The sequence below is a fragment of the Globicephala melas genome, chromosome 4, assembly GCF_963455315.2.
Source record: "Globicephala melas chromosome 4, mGloMel1.2, whole genome shotgun sequence".
NCBI lineage: Eukaryota > Metazoa > Chordata > Mammalia > Artiodactyla > Delphinidae > Globicephala > Globicephala melas.
In genome coordinates, this window is record NC_083317.1 from 116861818 (window position 1) to 116880190 (window position 18373).

Sequence of the window (18373 nt, forward strand, 5' to 3'; positions counted from 1 at the left end):
GTAAACTTCTCTCACATCTGAGCCTGATCAACCAGTTTTTCTCCCCAGATACAATTGTTACCAGCCGTGGCATTTATGAATTTATTGCCTTTTAGACCCAAATCCCCTCTTCATTTCTCTGCTTGTGATAATCACACACCTTTCATTTTCCGGCTGACACGATGTTAAAGTTGGCCAGTAGGGGACGCTGAAGGGACTCTGGAGGAAAAATGGGCTTCTCTTCCTGGATTTGGTGGGCTTTGCGTTCTTCTTGCTCCTGTGGTGCTGCGCTGGTGTGTGGGAGACCCAACGATGGATCTCACCCCAGCAAGTTCCGTGGGTGCCCCCGCCGCTTCCCCAGGGTCAGCTCAGCGACAAGCCTGTGAAGCCGCTTCCTGGCAGCTTTCCAGTGAGTCCAGTCATGGCCCAGCCAGCTTCCCACAAGTTCCACAGTTCTTCCCATGAGGCAGTTTCCCGTTGGGTTTCATCAGCACCCCCCAGCTAGTGATTTCTTTCCCAGCAGCCTCAGCCTACAGTTTCCCCAGTAGAGGAATTTTCAGCTTGTCAGCCTGCCCTGTGACTTATAGTTTGTCAACCGTGGGCCAGCTCCGACCTGAGGCAACCCAGCAAAATACTACACCATCAGAGGGGCTGCCCCCTCTGTGTCCAACTTTGAGGATCTCACTCTTCCAGGTTCATTCCTTTATTGGGTACCCTTTCTCAGACCTAGTGTATTCTTTTTTATTATTATCATTATTTTTTATTGGAGTATATAGTTGATTTACAATGTTATATTAGTTTCAGGTGTACAACATAGTTGACTCCATATTTTTATAGATTATACTCCATTTAAAGTTATTATGAAATATTGGTTATATTCCCTGTGCTGTACTTTCATCCTTGTATCTTATTTATTTTATACATAGTAGTTTGTGCCTCTTAATCCCTTCTCCCTATCTTGCCCCCCGACACTGGTAACCACTAGTTTGTTCTCTATACCTATGAGTCTGTTTATTATTTGCTATATTCATTCATTTGTTTTATTTTTTTAGATGCCACGTGTAAGTGAAATATAAAATATCTGTCTTTCTCTGACTTACTTCCCTAGACATAATACACTCCAGTTCCATCCACATTGCTGCAAAGATCAAAATTGCATTCTTTTTTAATATTTTATATATATATACATACACATATATATATATGTTTATTCATCTGTTGATGAACAACTTAGGTTGCTTCCATAGCTTGGCTGTTGTATATAATACTGCTATGAACACTGGGGTACATACATCTTCTGAAATTAGTGTTTTCATTTTCTTTGGATATATACCCAGGAATGGAATTCCTGGATCAAATGGTAGCTCTGTTTTTAATTTTTTGAGGAACTTCTATACTATTCTCCATAGTGGCTGTACCACTTTACATTCCCACCAACAGTGAACAAGGGTTCCCTTTTCTCCACACCCTCTCCAGCATTTGTTGTTTTGTGGTCTTTGTGATGATAGCCATTACATCAGGTGTGAGGTGATATCTCATTGTGGATTTTATTTGCATTTCTCTGATAATTAGTGATGTTGAGCATCCTTTCATGTGCCTATTGGCCATCTGTATGTCTTCTTTACAAAAATGTCTACTCAGGACTTCTGCCCATTTTTAATTGGGTTATTCGGTGTTTTGAGTTGTATGAGCTGTTTATATATTTTGGATATTAACCCCTTATCAGACATAACATTTGCAAATATCTCCTCCCATTCGGTAGGTTGTCTTTTTATTTTGTTGGTAGTTTCCTTCACTCTGCAAAAGCTTTTAAATTTAATAAAGTCCCATTTGCTTATTTTTTCTTTTGTTTCCCTTGCCTGATGTGACAGATCCAGAAAAAAAAAACATTGCTGGGGTGATCCTGGCAAGCCAAGCCTGATCACCAGGCAGTTTTCTGTCTGCTGCCTCCGTGCTGTGAGCACAGTTTTCAAGAGTGGACTCTTGGTTTCTCACAGCCCTAAGGTAAACTCCACTGCTTTTCAAACCAGCTAAGTGTTCTCAGGGTCGGAAGCCCTAGGGTATTATTCAGAATTCTCTTATTCTCATTTAGTAAATTATTAATCATTTTCCATATTAAACCTTCACTATTCAAATTATTGTGTAATTTCTGTCTCCTGAATGGATCCTGACAGATAAAACAGTTCCTTGTAGTAGAGACATTCTATGCCTATATAAAGTGTGTGTAAAGATAGATAGACAGATAGATAGATCATACCTTTTTGTTATATAAATAACAATATTATATACAGTGTTTGTCTAACTCAGCCATCATTGCATATAGATTTATCTCATTTTAACAGTTGTATAGTATTCCATTATTATAGACTGCCATTAGATGGCATAAATTATGCCATAATTTATTTAACCAGTTTCCTATTAATAGGGAGTGAGATTATTTCCAGTCTTTTTCTTCACAAATAATATTGTAGTATTCTTACTTGATAGGTCCATATCCCTATGTGCAAACATACCTTATCTGAAAAATCACTTCCTGGAAAAACTCTACCTTCTTAAATTCTCTCCAAACTATTTCTATGTCCACTTCTGCCACTGTATTATAGGAATTTTTCTTTTAAAAATTAATATTTAGTAATTTTCATTAATTAGAACTAAGAAAGCATTTTGTATACATTTTAATTGTTTAAAGAACATGTAAAATCCGTGAAAAACATATTCCAAGGAAGAGTACCATCAGATGCTTTGAGACAGGCATGGGCATGCATATATACACACACAGAAACTTTATGTGTTCCCAGAGCATAAATTTCTTCTTGAGAATCCATTACATGCTTTTAAAAGTTAGTAACATTTTCCTCACACTTGTGCCAAATTGGCCACTAAAGTAATATAAAAATGGCTGAAAATGTTTTAATATATTCTGAAATACTCCTCAATATAACTTTATTCAGCATTTCATTCTTGTAGCAGTTAACTGACTGTATCAGGTACCACTTCTTTTATTAATACATCTGTTTTCTAGACCATTGAAACATATTTTGCTCTTCTTTCCCCTATTCTCTATCCAGTCAGTCCTCAGGTCATATTATTCTTTTTCTTTTCCTTTTTTGAAAGTGAGGCATATTGAGATATAATTTCTATATAATGAAGTTCACACTTTATAGGTATACGATTTTGATAAGCGTATATGACTGTGTCAACTCCACCACAATAAAAATACTATATAAAGTATTTCCATCACCCCAGAAAGTTCTACGTGCCTCTTTATAGTCAACTCCTACCCCCACCCCAGCCCCTGGTAACCACTGATCTTATTTCTATACCAATAGCTTTGTCTTTCTCAGAGTCATACAGTATGTAGTCTGGCCTCTTTCACTTAACATAATGCTTTTGAGATTCATCCATGATGTTGTAGTATCAGTACTTCACTCCATTTTTATTGCATAGTATTCATTCATGAAGATAAAATTTAGTTATCCATTTACCAGTTGAGGCTTCCAGGTTTTCGTGATTATGAAAAAGCTGCTCTAAACATTCCTATACATGTTTTCACTTTTCTTGGGTAAATATCTCAGAGCGAGATTGTTGGGTTGTACGGTATGTGTATACTTAATTTTGTAAGACACTGCCACACTGTTTTCCAAAGTGGCTGTACCATTTTGCATTCCCACCAGCAACAAATGAGAATTTCTGTTGCTCTGCCTTTGGCCTTCTTTAATTCTGATGGAATTACTGCAGTAGTCTCTGGAATGACCTCTTCGTTCCATGCCTTCCAAACTCTGATCCATCCTTCAAACTGAAACCAGAACAAGACTCTAAAATGCCCTCCATTCTTAAGTGGCTTTGACTTCCTCAGGATAAGATCCAGACTCTCCGGCCTGACATACAGCTCAGACTCTTCGAGCTCTGAGCTCCTTCTCACGCACCCTCCCAACAACATCCATCCATTGTGTCCCACTCGGGCAGCTGGACACAGCCGAGCTCTACTTGCTCTGAGTTGCAGAGTGGACCACTCTCTGTCCCGCCTCAGTGCTTCTGTGCAGCCTAAGGCATTTGTTTGGGCAGAACATTTATTTTCTACTTTGTATTCCCAAGATGAAAGCACCCTCTGAGTTTTGGGTAGTGTTGGCATTTATGCAACTATCTACCAGGGAACTTTGTTTTTCTTCAACTATGTTTTATGAACATTTTCAAAAATTCAGGAAAGTTGAAAAACTAGTGCAATGAACATCCAAATTCAGTTCAACAATTGTTAACATTTTGTTACATTTGCTTCATTTATCTACCATATATCCATCCTTCACCTCCTCCGCCCCCTTCTTGTTCTGCAAAGCTATTTCAATTTCATATTGCTGCTAAACCACTTGCTAAATCCATCTCAGGTGTATCTATCTCCTAAAAATGAGAACAACCTGCTACATAACTACACCACTTCTACACCCAAAATAAAACAACTTCTAATATAGTCTAACACTATCTATATGGGTATTTTTCCAACTGTCCCCAAAATGTATTTCATCGTGTTGTCTTCCAGACCAAGATCCAATCGAGCTTTATACACTGCATTTATCCCCCAGTGTATATTTATCTTTGACTGAGTCTCAGTTTGCTCAGCTACATGCTTCTGTTAAGCTAGATGACTCAGTTCTGTCCCTGCCCTTCCTAGGAAACTCCTGTGAAACCCCAGCTCCATTCAAAGTTCCTGGGACTTTTTGTACTTCCCAGAAGCCTATGCTTAAATCTATTGGAGATTCAATATTTTGTATTCCAAAGCTCTTGAACTTTTGTATTTCCCCTATCAGACTCTGAGCAGAGCATCTTGAGGGCAAGGACGGGTGTTCTTCGCCTCAGTAGTCTCCCCACTATGTAGTAATTGCTCAATACCTATTTAAAGAATAAATGGTGGAATATGGTTTCTCTTCACTGTGAAGAGCTGGAATAAATAAATGGACTCTAGAGGGCTGGGAGTCAGGGAGAAGAGGGTAAAGGGCAGGTACGACAAGAGTCTGAGAGGTCATTCCAAATGCAGAATATTGCTCAGGGAACTTTGGGTATGAATCGTATATGACTTCCCGTCTCTCAGGAGGCAATATGCTAGATGTTTACCATTAGCTGGAAACAAATCTAGAATCTAGCCGCGCTATAGACATTCTGGGCCAGATAATTCTAGAGAAAGAATTATAAACACAAAAACGGAGGAGACTGCATCCCAATGGTCCATTTTTGTTTACGTAGCTATTCTGCTGCTGCTTTCCTACTGTGTTTTGAAGGAAACATCCACTCCCAGTGGGTCCCTGGGTTGGACCAGGATCAGAGCTTTGTGCCCACGGTGAATGGGGGAAATCACAGTGCATCCCCTCTGAACTCCCAGGATGAACTCTCTTTCTGAATATTAGCCTTTGCTGCAGTTCAGCTTTTATCTTGGCGGCAAATCTTTTCCTTTGATAAACTTCTTTCAGTTACCTCCTTCTTCTCCACTTCCAACCACCTATGGAATCAATTCTGGGATGATATATTAATTCTGTTTCCAGCGTGACTCTGAGACTGTACACAAGGACTATTTTAGGTGGAGTGTTTCCTCTTGAGTCACCTTGTCCCTTGGTGGCAGGCATCCTGCGGATTTCCTCAGCTCCGCTGTTGAGAACAGGAAGCCAAGGCCAAAAGCAGCCAATAAGCACGGCAGCCCGGTGACTCTTCCCGGTTCCTGGAGGACCAGCACGAAAACCCTGACTTAGGAAGAATTCCTTGACAAGAAAATCGGGAGTTCACTGGAGACAAATGGCTTCAGGAAGGTTTTTTTTTTATTTTTATGAGTACACATCTTTTTTTTTTTTTTTTTTCCAGGAGGCAGGTTAAGAAAGAGTTTTCTTAGGAGAGAAATTAAGTAATTTTTAAAATTGTCCAGGGAGACTTCATTAGATGCTCTGATTAATGGGATAACCAAAGATAAGGAAATTGCTTATGTCCCCTTGTCACAATTTTATCAAGTTTTTCAGCCAGTCATATCCTCCTCATTCACTTCTGTCACCCTTGCTGAACAGTCTTCCAAGTGGTGTTTGGTCCTGCACCACCCCCCTCCAAATCTTCATAACTATCTGTGACATGAAAGCATCATTAGAGACATCTTTTGGGGCTTGACCAAGACTGGGATATACTAGTCATGCATGTTTCCCTTCCCTGACCCTGTCTCCACAGCAGACATCAGTCATTTATCTGGCCTGTATGTTTCTCCCACTGAAACCAGTGTGTCTTCAAAATAGCAATGTAGGCAGCCACTACCAAAGAATCCAAATATCTAAACTTGAAACCTATTTGCAGTGAAGAAGAGGGGCTTAACGCCTAGACGTGTGTCAGGCCAGGGTGAACATGGTGGAAGAGTTCAAAGAATATGTTTTAAATCTTGGGCTTAACTTCTAGTTCCTGGAAGTTTAAAAAAGTTTTCTTAGATCCATTGTTTTACATGCAAAATGGAGTTAATGCCTTCAGTTTAGAGTCATTGTGAAAATTTATTTTTTGTTTGTTTTTAATGTATGTGAAAGCTTCTAGCACAGTGCCCAGCACAAAGATACTCAAGAGATGTCAATTTATCATGATTATTTTGAAGGGGGCCCTGATTGGGAGCTCACCTCACTGACACTGAAAATTCCTAGAAGCCACAGCACTGATAGGTGGGAACTGCTCAAGGATTCTACCCTCCATAAATTTTAACAAAAGGTATTCTTTTTTTTGGTATCTTATTTATTTATTTATGGCTATGTTGGGTCTTCGTTGCTGTGCATGGGCTTTCTCTAGCTGCAGCGAATAGGGGTTACTCTTCATTGCGGTGTGCGGGCCTCTCATTGCGGTGGCTTCTCTTGTTGCGGAGCACGGGCTCTAGGTGTGTGGGCTTCAGTAGTTCTGGCACGCGGGCTCAGTAGCTGTGTCTCATGGGCTCTAGAGTGCAGGCTCAGTAGTTGTGGCGCACGGGCTTAGTTTCTCCTCGGCATGTGGGATCTTCCCGGACCAGGACTCGAACCCGTGTCCCCTGCACTGGCAGGCGGATTCTTAACCACTGTGCCACCAGGGAAGTCCCATTAACAAAAGGTATTCCTAATCACTCCTCTCCAAAGTACAAAATATTGGCAATAAAAACTTATGAAGTCTCAACTAAACCCTCTTAGAACCTTGCAAATAAGTCGGTAAAACACTGTTCTTTCTGGGTTTCTTGGTAGCCAGTTACCCTCTTCAGGATTATTCTGTTCTCCCCCTTCCTTTTTACCTTATTTCATTGCCTGTTAGAATCTCTATGACTGATGTCTCAAGGTGAGAAATATTTAAAGCCAAATTAAACAGTTTCAGTTTTTTTTAACATCTTTGCTTAAAAGTTGATGGGAGAGGGGTGGTTCAATATTGACTGGAGAGACTGTAAATTTCAATGCTAGATGACACTGTGATCATTTCCCACCCTCAGTTCATTCCCCCTCAAGGTTACTTCCTTTGGTTCCTTGAAGAGTTTTGCAGCTGGCTCTCCAAATGCAGGCATTCTCTCCCAAACTACCATTGTTATAATAGTTGATTTTAATATTCATTGCAAGGAACCATTCCAATAGCCAGTCCTCTCAGTTGCTTTCTTCCAATCCTCCTGCTTTCCACCCTACTTAGGCCACTCACTCCCATGGTCACACCTACTAGTCTGCTAGGGATGCCATGACAAAATACCACAGAATAGGTGACTTAATCAACAGAAATGTGTTTTCTCACATCGATGGAAGCTAGAAGTCCAAGATCAAGATGTTGGCAGGTTTGGTTTCTCCTGAGAACTCTCTCCTTGGCTTGCAGATGGCTGTCCTCTTGCTGTGAACTCCTATGTCTCTGTGCACAGGCACATCTGGTATCTCTCTGTGTGTTCAAATTTCTTCTTCTTACAAGAACATCAGTCAGACTGGATTAGGGCCCACTCTACCAGCCTTGTTCTAACTAAGGCCCTCTCGCCAAATATAGTCACATTCTGAGGTTATGTGGCATCAACATATGAATTTCAAGGGAGCAAAATTCAGCCCAAAATATACCTCTAGACTGTCTCCACCAATTACTGAAACATCTTAATCTCTAATTCCAGCATCCCTTCTTCCCAATCACTGCCTTCTATCTTTCCAGATCTCTTTTGTTTCCATTTTTTAATTGAAGTATAGTTGATTTACAATGTTGTGTTAATTTCTGCTGTATAGCAAAGTGATTCAGTTTTATATATATATATATATATATATATATATATATATATATTCTTTTTTTATATTCTTTTCCATTATGGTTTATCACAGAATGCTGAATATAGTTCTCTGTGCTATACAGTAGGACCTCGTAGCTTAACCATTCCATATGCAATAGCTTACATCTGCATCTTTCCAGCTCTTTATCTCTCTGCTACTCAAAACCAGTAATTCTTCAACCATACTGGGACACACAATCTACAAATCCAACCCCTTTTTTACTGTCCCTCATATTCTTTTGTCCTTACTTCCCTCCTTCTTCCTTCCGCAGTCCATCACTATAATCACTCTCTTATATATATTCTTGATTCCTTTGTCCCCTTCCCTCTCTTTATGATACTTGCCTGGCAAACTCCCAATCCTGGTTGATTCCAGCTTTCTTACTACTCTCTGCCCACACCTCTGCAGTTGAACTGCACTGGGAAAAGCACTTGACCATGCTGCCTAGTCTCACTATAAATTCATGACCTCAAGAGGGCCCTCAGTGCCTGCCAGCATCTGCCACATCTCTCCAGACCTTTCACCATCCTGCTTTCCTAGGCAACTGTTTCACACCTTCTCCTCTCCCTCCAGACCTGTAACATCCTCTCTCCGTCTTCATTCTCAGCTGATAAACCTGCTTCTGGTTTTACTGAGAAAGCAGAAGCAATCAGAAGTTCCCACACCTCCAATTCCTTATGCTCTGTCTTCCTTCTGTTCCTAAGACAGAGCTGCCCAGGCTGCTAGCTCAGGCCAGCTCCTCCATCTGTGCACACACTCCCACTGCTTCCCATTTACTCAAGAACACAGCTCTAGCAATTCTCCCCAGTTTCTCTCTTCCACTCCCCTCCCCTCCCCAACCCTCAACAAGAATATTCCTAACAGTATAGGAATGTGCTATAATTTTTTCCTTTAAGCTTTTTCCCTGGACTCCCACTTTCCCTCCAGCTAAACTCTCCAAAAGTGTTACCTCTTCTCTCTGTTTCCAATTCCTCTTTTCTCATTCTCTCATGAACACATTCCAGTTAGACTCATGTCTGTCCCACCACTAAAGGTCCTCCTATCAAGCTCATTGATGACCTCCACGTGGCTAAGTCCAATAGCCATTTCTCAGTCCTCCCACATTACTCTCTCTATAGGCAGCCTTAACTCTAATTGATCACTTCTTTCTCAAATAGGAACTCGACTTCCAGGATAAGCTCTTCGTTCTTCTAACTCACTGGCCACTTCTCAGTCTCCTTTGCTGACTCCCCTTCTTGTCCCCAAACTCAATTCACTGGACTTCCCAGGACCTAGTCCTTGGGTCTCTTTCCTAACTACAGTCATTCGTGCATAGTGTTTCATGTCTTTAAATACCATGTATACACTGACAACTCTCACATACTCCATCCCAGACCTCTTCCCTAAACTTCATATTTGTGTATCCAACAGCCTAATTGGCATCTCCTCTTGGATTACTAATAAGTGTCTCAGAACTTGGTATGTCTGAAACTGACCACCTCATCTTCCCCTTCCAACCCTGCTCAACCTGCTGTTTTGCTCATTTCAGTAAATGACAACTTCATTCTTCCCGTTGCCCAGGCCCCAAACCACGTGGCCATTTTTGACTCCTCTCTTTCTCTTCCATTCAAGCTGTCACCACATACTGTTGGCTCTATCTTCAAAATATAGACAGAATCCAGCCTTTTCTCACCATCTCTGCTACTACTGTCAAGGTCTGAGCCACTATCTCCCATGGGAAGACTGGATGGGTGAAATGGCTTCATCTCCTTTCTTTCACCCATACCCGTCACAGCCTAATCACAACACCGCAGCCAGAGTGAGCCTTTTAACGTGTCAAGTCATTTTTCTACTCAAAACTAATCTCAGATGTTACTGCTCTTCCCCTCCCTCTCTTGGCTGCAGTGACAGTAGTCTTCTCACTGGGGTTCATTCTACCTCAGTGCTCTTGCACACTTGCTATTTTCTCTGCCTACAGTGCTTTGCCCCAAGTTCTCTACAGGACTGGCACCCTCTGCTTCCTTCAGCTCTTTGCTCATGTCACCTTCTCAGCAAGATCTTCCCTGACCACCCCATCAGAAATGACATCCCCAGCCCCATTCTCTGGCACTCTTGCTTGTCCTTCCTTGACTTATTTTAGCCACACTTACCACTACCTGATAAGTTATATGTGTTACTTAGACATATTTTTTATTGTTAGTCTCCATTATGGTAGAATGTAAGCTGCATGAGGGCAAGGATTTTGGACTTTCTTGTTCACTGATCTCTCTCCCCAACCCTTAGAACAGTGCCTGACACATAGCAGGTACTCAATAAATATTCAACCAAAGACGTTTTTGCTCTCCCCATCATCCCCAAAGCTCTAGTAAATGTGATTTTAGGTTGCTTCTATGTCCCTGGGGGGAGGGGGTACGGAATCTAGTGACCAGACTTTGTTGATGCACTTTGTTAAAAACACTAGAGGAAGAAAAAAAATCACATCCATTAGGGGGTGCCACGAAACCTCTTTGGAACCCACCATAGTCTGACTACTAGTTTCTAGTTTGTTTTATTTGAATCCCAGTGTGGCTCCAGGTAGCTCCATTTTTAAAAAAATATAAGTATAATACAATTGAAAAGTATTCATGTAAAAATAAAATTTTATTCTCTTGAATTAAAAGCAGTTATGTTATGGAGTGTTAATACTTTCTGGAGGATAATACAAATTAAATATAAATACTTCTGGGGCTTCCCTGGTGGCGCAGTGGTTGAGAATCTGCCTGCCAATGCAGGGGACACGGGTTCGAGCCCTGGTCTGGGAAGATCCCACATGCCGCGGAGCAACTAGGCCCGTGAGCCACAACTACTGAGCCTGCGCGTCTGGAGCCTGTGCTCCGCAACAAGAGAGGCCGCGACAGTGAGAGGCCCGCGCACCGCGATGAAGAGTGGCCCCCGCTTGCCGCAACTAGACAAAGCCCTCGCATGAAACGAAGACCCAACACAGTCTAAATAAATAAATAAATAAATTTATTAAAAAAATACTTCTAGGGTTAAGATTTTCAGGGTTCATGATACAAAACTCTTTGGGTATTGAGAGGAATAAATAAGCAGACTTTACTTCTGATCTCTGTACCATTTTGACCATCATGTTCCTGTAACTGCTTTTTTATTATTAATGACGGCTCCCATTTACTGCCTGCTCCTTCTCTATCACCTGATACTGTGTTTTGCACACATAATCCTGTTAACCCACACATTATCTTTGTGGGGAAGGTACTGTTTTTTAATCCCCATTTCACAGCTTAGGAAGTTGAGACTTGAGAAAGTTAAGTTAAGCAGGGTTCTGAGGTTACCAGCAGACAGTGGCAATGAGGTCAGGCAACCCTTGAATCCTTTTGTTTTGTTTTGTTTCATTTTTGACTGTGGCACGCAGCTTGTGGGATCTTAGTTCCCAACCAGGGACTGAACCCGGGCCCTCGGCAGTGAAATCACAGAGTCCTAACCACTGGAACGCTGGGGAATTCCCAACCCTTGAATTCTTTTTTTAAATTAATTTTTATTGGAATACAGTTGCTTTCCAACCCTTGAATTCTTTACACCACTGTCTACATTATCTTTAACATATTAGTGCCAAGATTCCTTCCCATAATCTTCTCCTTATGTCATCAGAACTACAGGGATCTGTAGTTCTTTAAATTTAGGGCAATAACTTGGAAGGGAGTAGAGAATGGACTTGAGGACACGGGGAGGGGGAAGGGTAAGCTGGGACGAAGTGAGAGAGTGGCATGGACTTATATACACTACCAAACGTAAAACAGATAGCTAGTGGGAAGCAGCCGCATAGCACAGGGAGATCAGCTCGGTGCTTTGTGACCACCTAGAGGGGTGGGATAGGGAGGGTGGGAGAGAGGGAGATGCAAGAGGGAAGAGATATGGGGATATATGTATACGTATAGCTGATTCACTTTGTTATAAAGCAGAAACTAACACACCATTGTAAAGCAATTATACTCCAATAAGGATGTTTAGAAAATAATAATAATTTGGAACGGAGAATTCCTAAATTCACTTCAAACTTATTACTCATAAAGTCTTAATCAAATTACCCAAATTCTTTTACCTCTTTTTCCTAGGCAGTAAGAGATATGAATTTATTCCTGTTATTATTTTATTGCGAGGTAGAGATAATAGATGTGAACTCTTTAGAGGAAAGCAGTACCCGTCTTATAACAATAAACTCATCAACTGTGGTGTCTTGTTTTCCTGACTCACCAGTCTTTCCCTTTCTTTGTCCTTTTTGTGCCCCCTGCAGTTTAAACAGTGCGTGGTGAGTAGTGAGCACACAATAAAGAACACTGAATAAAAGACAGATACATAAAGTCAGAATATTTGAGCAAAACGCACATCCGGTGCCAATATAAGATTCCTTGGTGGTTTTCTCTTTAACCCCCCCGTCCACTGTGGGGTGAAATTTGCCAGACTCCATTCCAACCGCCCTCCCTCCAACTTCCTTCTGCAAACATGCCCAGGATTCAGTCTTGAGTGCTCTAATCCAGAGGAAAATGACTTATTTTAAAAAGCAGTAAAAACACCACATTCCTTTGGCACAGGATGAAGACCAGCTCAGCTTTTCAGCCGTTGATCTTTGTCTATTGTTCTCCAAACAGTAAACCACTATTTCCACACCGACAGATTGCAGGCTGCAGTTCTGTCCGAGTCCTGGGCTCCTCATGAATATGAACTGAAGGGCTCTGACCCAGAAAGTGGTAGGTAATCTCGGGGAGGGGGCAGGGGGGAGACAGGTAAGGAAGAAAAACAGGCTTGATGTAATTCTACACTCTTGAAATCTCCTGCAGGTTCTGAGCAGGGTAACATGGGGTCTTGGAAATGTGGAAGCTGCCTGAGTAGTCTGCTGATTCCTCTTGCACTTTGGAGTATAATTGTAAACATATTATTGTATTTCCCCAATGGGCAAGCTTCCTATGCCTCCAGCAATAAACTCACCAACTACGTCTGGTATTTTGAAGGAATCTGTTTCTCAGGTATTATGGTAAGTGTGACTTTGGAGACTTGGGATTGCAGAAGGGGGAGTTTTTACTAAGCATGAACTTGTTCCTAATGAAAATGATGAATCATGGAAAAATCATTCTTCTAATCCTTGGTTTGGGTTTGGAAGATGGAGGGGGGTGAAAAGGCAGGTAGTCCATGAGGACTTGGAGGGTAGCTTTGTTTTCAGTAAGCTGCTTATTTATGTAGCTCCAGCAATGCAGGAAATTAGTCCTAATGAAAGTTGGTGGGACACTGGCCTATAGAAATATTATATCCTCATGAAAGCTGTGTGTCCACTAATGCTATTTAATCTCCAGTGGCATTGCTCTTTCCTAGAAAGGATTTTCTGTCTGTACTCAGGATTTCTCTAGCTTGGAGTGGTATTAAGACAGTGGGAAAAGCAGAGATTTGAAGATTCAGACAAACTTGAGTTCCAGTCTAAGCTCTGTCATTTGTGTCATGAGACTTTAAAGCAAGTTACTCAATGTCTTTGGGTGGGTGTTGATGAAAACTAAATCAAAGTAGCCACAGTAAGAATCCATGGATGTTTTTCCGATGACTTTGTGCTCTTTAAAAACAAACTGATAGTAAATCATGTTGGCAACTCAGAGGAAAAGAAGTTTTTCCTGATCATATCATTTCTAAAAAAAAAAAAACACACTGTGCACGGTAAGCTTTCTATACCAACAAGAATGCAAAAAAAAAAAAAAAAAAAGAAAATCCATTATAATCTATCTCTACATCTTTGTGGGTGTTTAATTATTATAACATTTGAATAAATATGTTGGAAAGCAGTTTCATTTATTTGCACGTTAAATTAATAAACTTTGAAATATGAATACACAGTGCTGCTGAAGGTGCTATGTGCTAGGTACATAATGACTGTTGGTGGTGGTACTATAAATAAATGCAAGGCTTTGGGAGACATTCTTCATATGATATATTAAGATCCATGAAAATGCTTATGTCTTTTGACTTGGTAATCCTAAACCTGAGCATACATTCTGAGGAAATAATCCAGAATAAGGAAAGAAATTTATACATAGATGTTTGTGGCAGCATTATTTATAATAGCAAAAAACTAGAAGCATCCTAGCATAGACATGGCAGAATAGATTATGGTCCATTCACTTTATAAAGGATGAAAATTGTAGTTATGAACATGTAGCAACATGGAAAACACATGTTATTTTATATTAAGTGAAAAAAGATATAACAAAATTGTGAATACATTATGATTGAAATTATGTAAAATATACACATGTCGGAGTACATACTTAAAAACATGTGAGAGTAGTGGTATTTTGGGTAATTTTCCTCCATTATTCTTGAGCCCTCTGTATTGCAGCTATATTTTACAACAAAAAGGGAGAGAAGTTTCTCTTTAAACACGGGCTATGCCTGTGTTTCTCCTTTGGCACAGGACTCTAGGATCTAGGTCTAATTATTTCTAACAATATTGTAATGAGGCTGGTTACTGCACCTGGTTTATTGTGGCTTATCTTGTCATTGTTTCTCTCAATATATAATTGTACTAAGTGGAAGATTTGCAAGACATTACTAAAGTTAAACCAGAATCTCTTTAAAATTGTGTTAATTAATGGTGTTGAAAGGAGGAGAATGTAGGACTGTTTGCTTATATTCCATGTAAAATTTAAAACTGTAAAAAGAACCTATTCTCTAGTTTTCACTGTCTAGGAATTCTTGAAAAATATTCTTTCAAGACCAAATCCTTTTTGGAGAAAGGAGAGGAATATAGATAAATAATTAAATGGATAGATAAATAAATCATGGCTGAAGGAATTTGGAAACTGGAAATATTCACTACAAGGAGTAAAATAACAATGAACTCAACTACAAGATTCAGTACTGAACAGTAGAAGGAAAGGATAGGTGGAGAATTTGCCAGAAGCAATTCACAGTCCATACCTGCCCGAACCAAGGACTATAATCTTGGGTTGACCAAAAAGATAGTTCGGGTTTTTCTGTACCTGAACGAACTTTTTGGCCAACCCAATAGTAAAGAAATCCATGTTCTTTCCGGAACTTGAGCCCTTTCTCTAAGATACCAAGAAAGGGAAGTAGAATACACTGAATTCTCCCAGTTTGTTGGCTTCATACAGACAAAACCCACTGGAAAATCTGAATCTAAGATGATCTGAATACTCGGGGACATTGAATTTACTTTACTTTGGATTAAGAGATTTAGTTTCAGAGTAACCATACCTTTCACCTGGATTCCCAGAGGGCAGTAAAAAGAAAGAGGCTGGCAAATGGCAAAGTCTGGTGAATGGTTTTCCTTTGTCCTCCACAACTGAGTCAGTGAGAAGTGCACGCTTGCTGCAGAGGGTGGTATTCTCGTGCCCATACCATTTGCCCCTCCTTAATCATTAACTTTTGATAACTGATAACTATGATAACAGCTAACATTTATCAATCGCATGTTATGAATCAAGCACACTATTCAAAATTTTATGTACAATAGCTCATAACAACCCAAAGAGGTGAGTTCTCAGCACCATTTTGTAGGAAAGGACTCTGGAGTGCATACAGTTATTAAGTGGCAGAACCGGGATTTGAACCGAGAGTTACCTGATCCCAGAGTCTATGCTCTGAAGCACTGTGCTCTGATTCTGAGCATGAATGCAAACTAGTATTCCATTTCTGATATCTTTTCTCTTCCCTACTATAGATGCTTATAGTAGCAGCAATTCTTCTTGTACTGGAGAATGATAACAACCATAAATGTTGCCAGAGTGAAAACTGCAGCAAAAAATACATGGTAAGAACAATAGTGTTTTGAGGATGGTTGAGTGTGCTCTGGCTTTCTTTCCTCTCACTTGGGGACGTGAAAATATTGACACTATTGTACCCTCTCCATCATCCTTTCAGTTCAGAGCCCAAGAGTTTCCTCCAAATATTATCTATTTTGTCTACCGTTTTCCTCCACTTTTGTTCTACTGATATTCTTCTAGCAATTCAATATTTAAAGATATATGAAATTAGAAAATAAGATTACCTTTTCCTAACTGGGTTTCTGTGAGTCTATTTTTTCCCTTATCAACTTTATTGAAGACTAATTTACATATAATAGATGCCATCCATTAAAAGTGTAAAATTCCATGAGTTTTGACAGTTAACTCTACCCATGAAACTAGCATCATAGTCAAGATATGGAACATTTTCATCACCCCCAAGAGATAATCGTTGATCTCTTTTTGTCATTATAGATTAGTTTGTATTTTATATAAATAGAATCATACAGTATTGGTCTTCTGTATCTGGCTTCTTTCACACAGCATTAGATTTATCTCAGAGTTGGGTATATATGATGTACATTTTTAAAGCTAGAACTTTAAAGATAATTAAAATAGAGTGAAGAGAGAACAATACAACCACATTTTCTAAGCCTATGCTCAACACATAGGCACTGGGTTCCTGTATTTCCACCATCATCCACCTCCCCCTCCTCCTGTCATCATCATTTATTCATATTTGCATAGCACTTCATAGTTTGTTCATATTTACCCAATGAATTATATCATTGCTACTCCTGCTTTATAGATGAGTCATCTGTGACTCAAAGAGAATATGATTCATTAACTAGGAGGAGCTTTGCCAGAGGTCTGGGAGACATTCTTTGCGGCAGTGGTTCCACATGTTGTCTGCACATTGCAATGATCTGGGAGCTTGGCCTTAGAATCCCACCCCCAGAGACTCTGACTTAGTTGGTCCGAGGTGCAATTACATTTAAATATGCGGCCAAGATGGTATGGCTTACTTTATTTGACTGTTGCTTTTGGAAGATTAAATTCGTTGTTTAATTCACCATTGTGCCCCTAGTGGGGAAGAATTAGAAGACCAAAATGCTCTCCCTCTGTGTGTGTGCGTGTGTGTGTGTGTGTGTGTGTGTGTGTGTGTGTGTGTGTGTGTGTGAGTCTACTTTCTTAACCAATTGAATCAAACATCCCCCAGTAACTGTTGGTATTATACTACAGAAAAGCTTTCAAAATGGTCTAGGTGAAGCAATGGATTCCGGTAAATTTTAACCTACGTACTCAGGGAATTTCTAGAAAAGAAATGTTTGTACCGTTAAGTATCTAATAAAAATCCATGTGTTCAATTTGCCTTAACTCATTATTAGCATCTCCAGCACAAATGGATGCTAGAAATAACGTAGAGTCTGGACACTGGCATAGTCAACATTGGATGAGATGACTGGCATCTCAGTGGAAAGAGCAGGAGGAAGGGAGAGAGGATTCCCTGGATTTTCTGCTTGGTTCTTTCAAAATATGCTCTAGGATAGGGGTCCTAACTGATATGCCCCCAGATGCCAAATACCTGATGGCAGTGAAATATGTGAAATATGTAGACATTAGAGCAAATTTTCTGTTTAAGGAAGAGAGGGAGCTGCTACTCAGGTCCAGCCAATTGCTACCACTACAATATTGGGCAATAATTCTCAATTTTCAATAGGAAGTAGAAATATGGAGTTTTAAGTAAAACTTCACAACTATAAAATGTTGGCAATTAATTCTCGTTTAAACTAAATAAAACACATCTTGCAGGCCAAATTTGAGTCTGCACCAGTTTGTAACTTCTGAAGCTCTGGAATGGAAATTTAGGTCATCTAAGATTCATTTTGTAGAGGAGAAAAAAGTTTCCTCAACCCTCTTTGGGTCCCTGGTTGGGTCTGAAAATTAATCTGATGACAGGTTAACATGAGAAAAGCAAACAAATTTTATTGAATTTTCACATGTACATGTGTGATTTCACAAGAGAATGAAGACCCCGAAGATGTGACTAGAGCAGGAAGCATCTAAACTTTTTAGATAAAGAAATAATAACTTTGTGAAGAATTAACAAGACAGAGAGATTTGGGTTAGGGATAGAAAAAGGTGAAGAAGTAACTAGGAAAATAAGGTTTAGTTAAACAACATTTATTTATACAGAGTTCTTGGCCCCAAATTTTAGTCTCTGGTAACAAGAATGTCTTCCTTCCTTCAGGTGCAGGGAGGGTATCTTTCACCTGGGCGTTTTATGACCTGTTTCAGGGAAGAAGGGTGAGAAGGTCGGGGAGGTTAGAGTGAACTTCCCGCTTCTGCCATTTCCACAAACTCCTTCGGCTTAAGAGATTA

At 40.0% G+C, this 18373-nt stretch overlaps 1 protein-coding gene across 2 annotated transcripts in view; it reads left to right on the forward strand.

Annotated features, from left to right (window-relative positions):
• Positions 1-305: 305 nt before the first annotated feature.
• Positions 306-18373, forward strand: part of TM4SF18 (transmembrane 4 L six family member 18) — a 30028-nt gene continuing 11960 nt past the window's right edge. Inside the window, exons 1-4 of one of the 2 annotated variants that reach the window (XM_030873273.3) lie at positions 306-388; positions 12854-12952; positions 13043-13236; positions 15928-16017. In XM_030873273.3, the coding sequence (XP_030729133.1) occupies positions 13060-13236; positions 15928-16017 (267 nt within the window). In that variant the 5' untranslated portion in view covers positions 306-388; positions 12854-12952; positions 13043-13059. Of the gene's footprint in view, positions 389-6664; positions 6694-12853; positions 12953-13042; positions 13237-15927; positions 16018-18373 lie in introns of those variants that run through there. The other variant, XM_060298504.2, reaches the window with a different exon arrangement.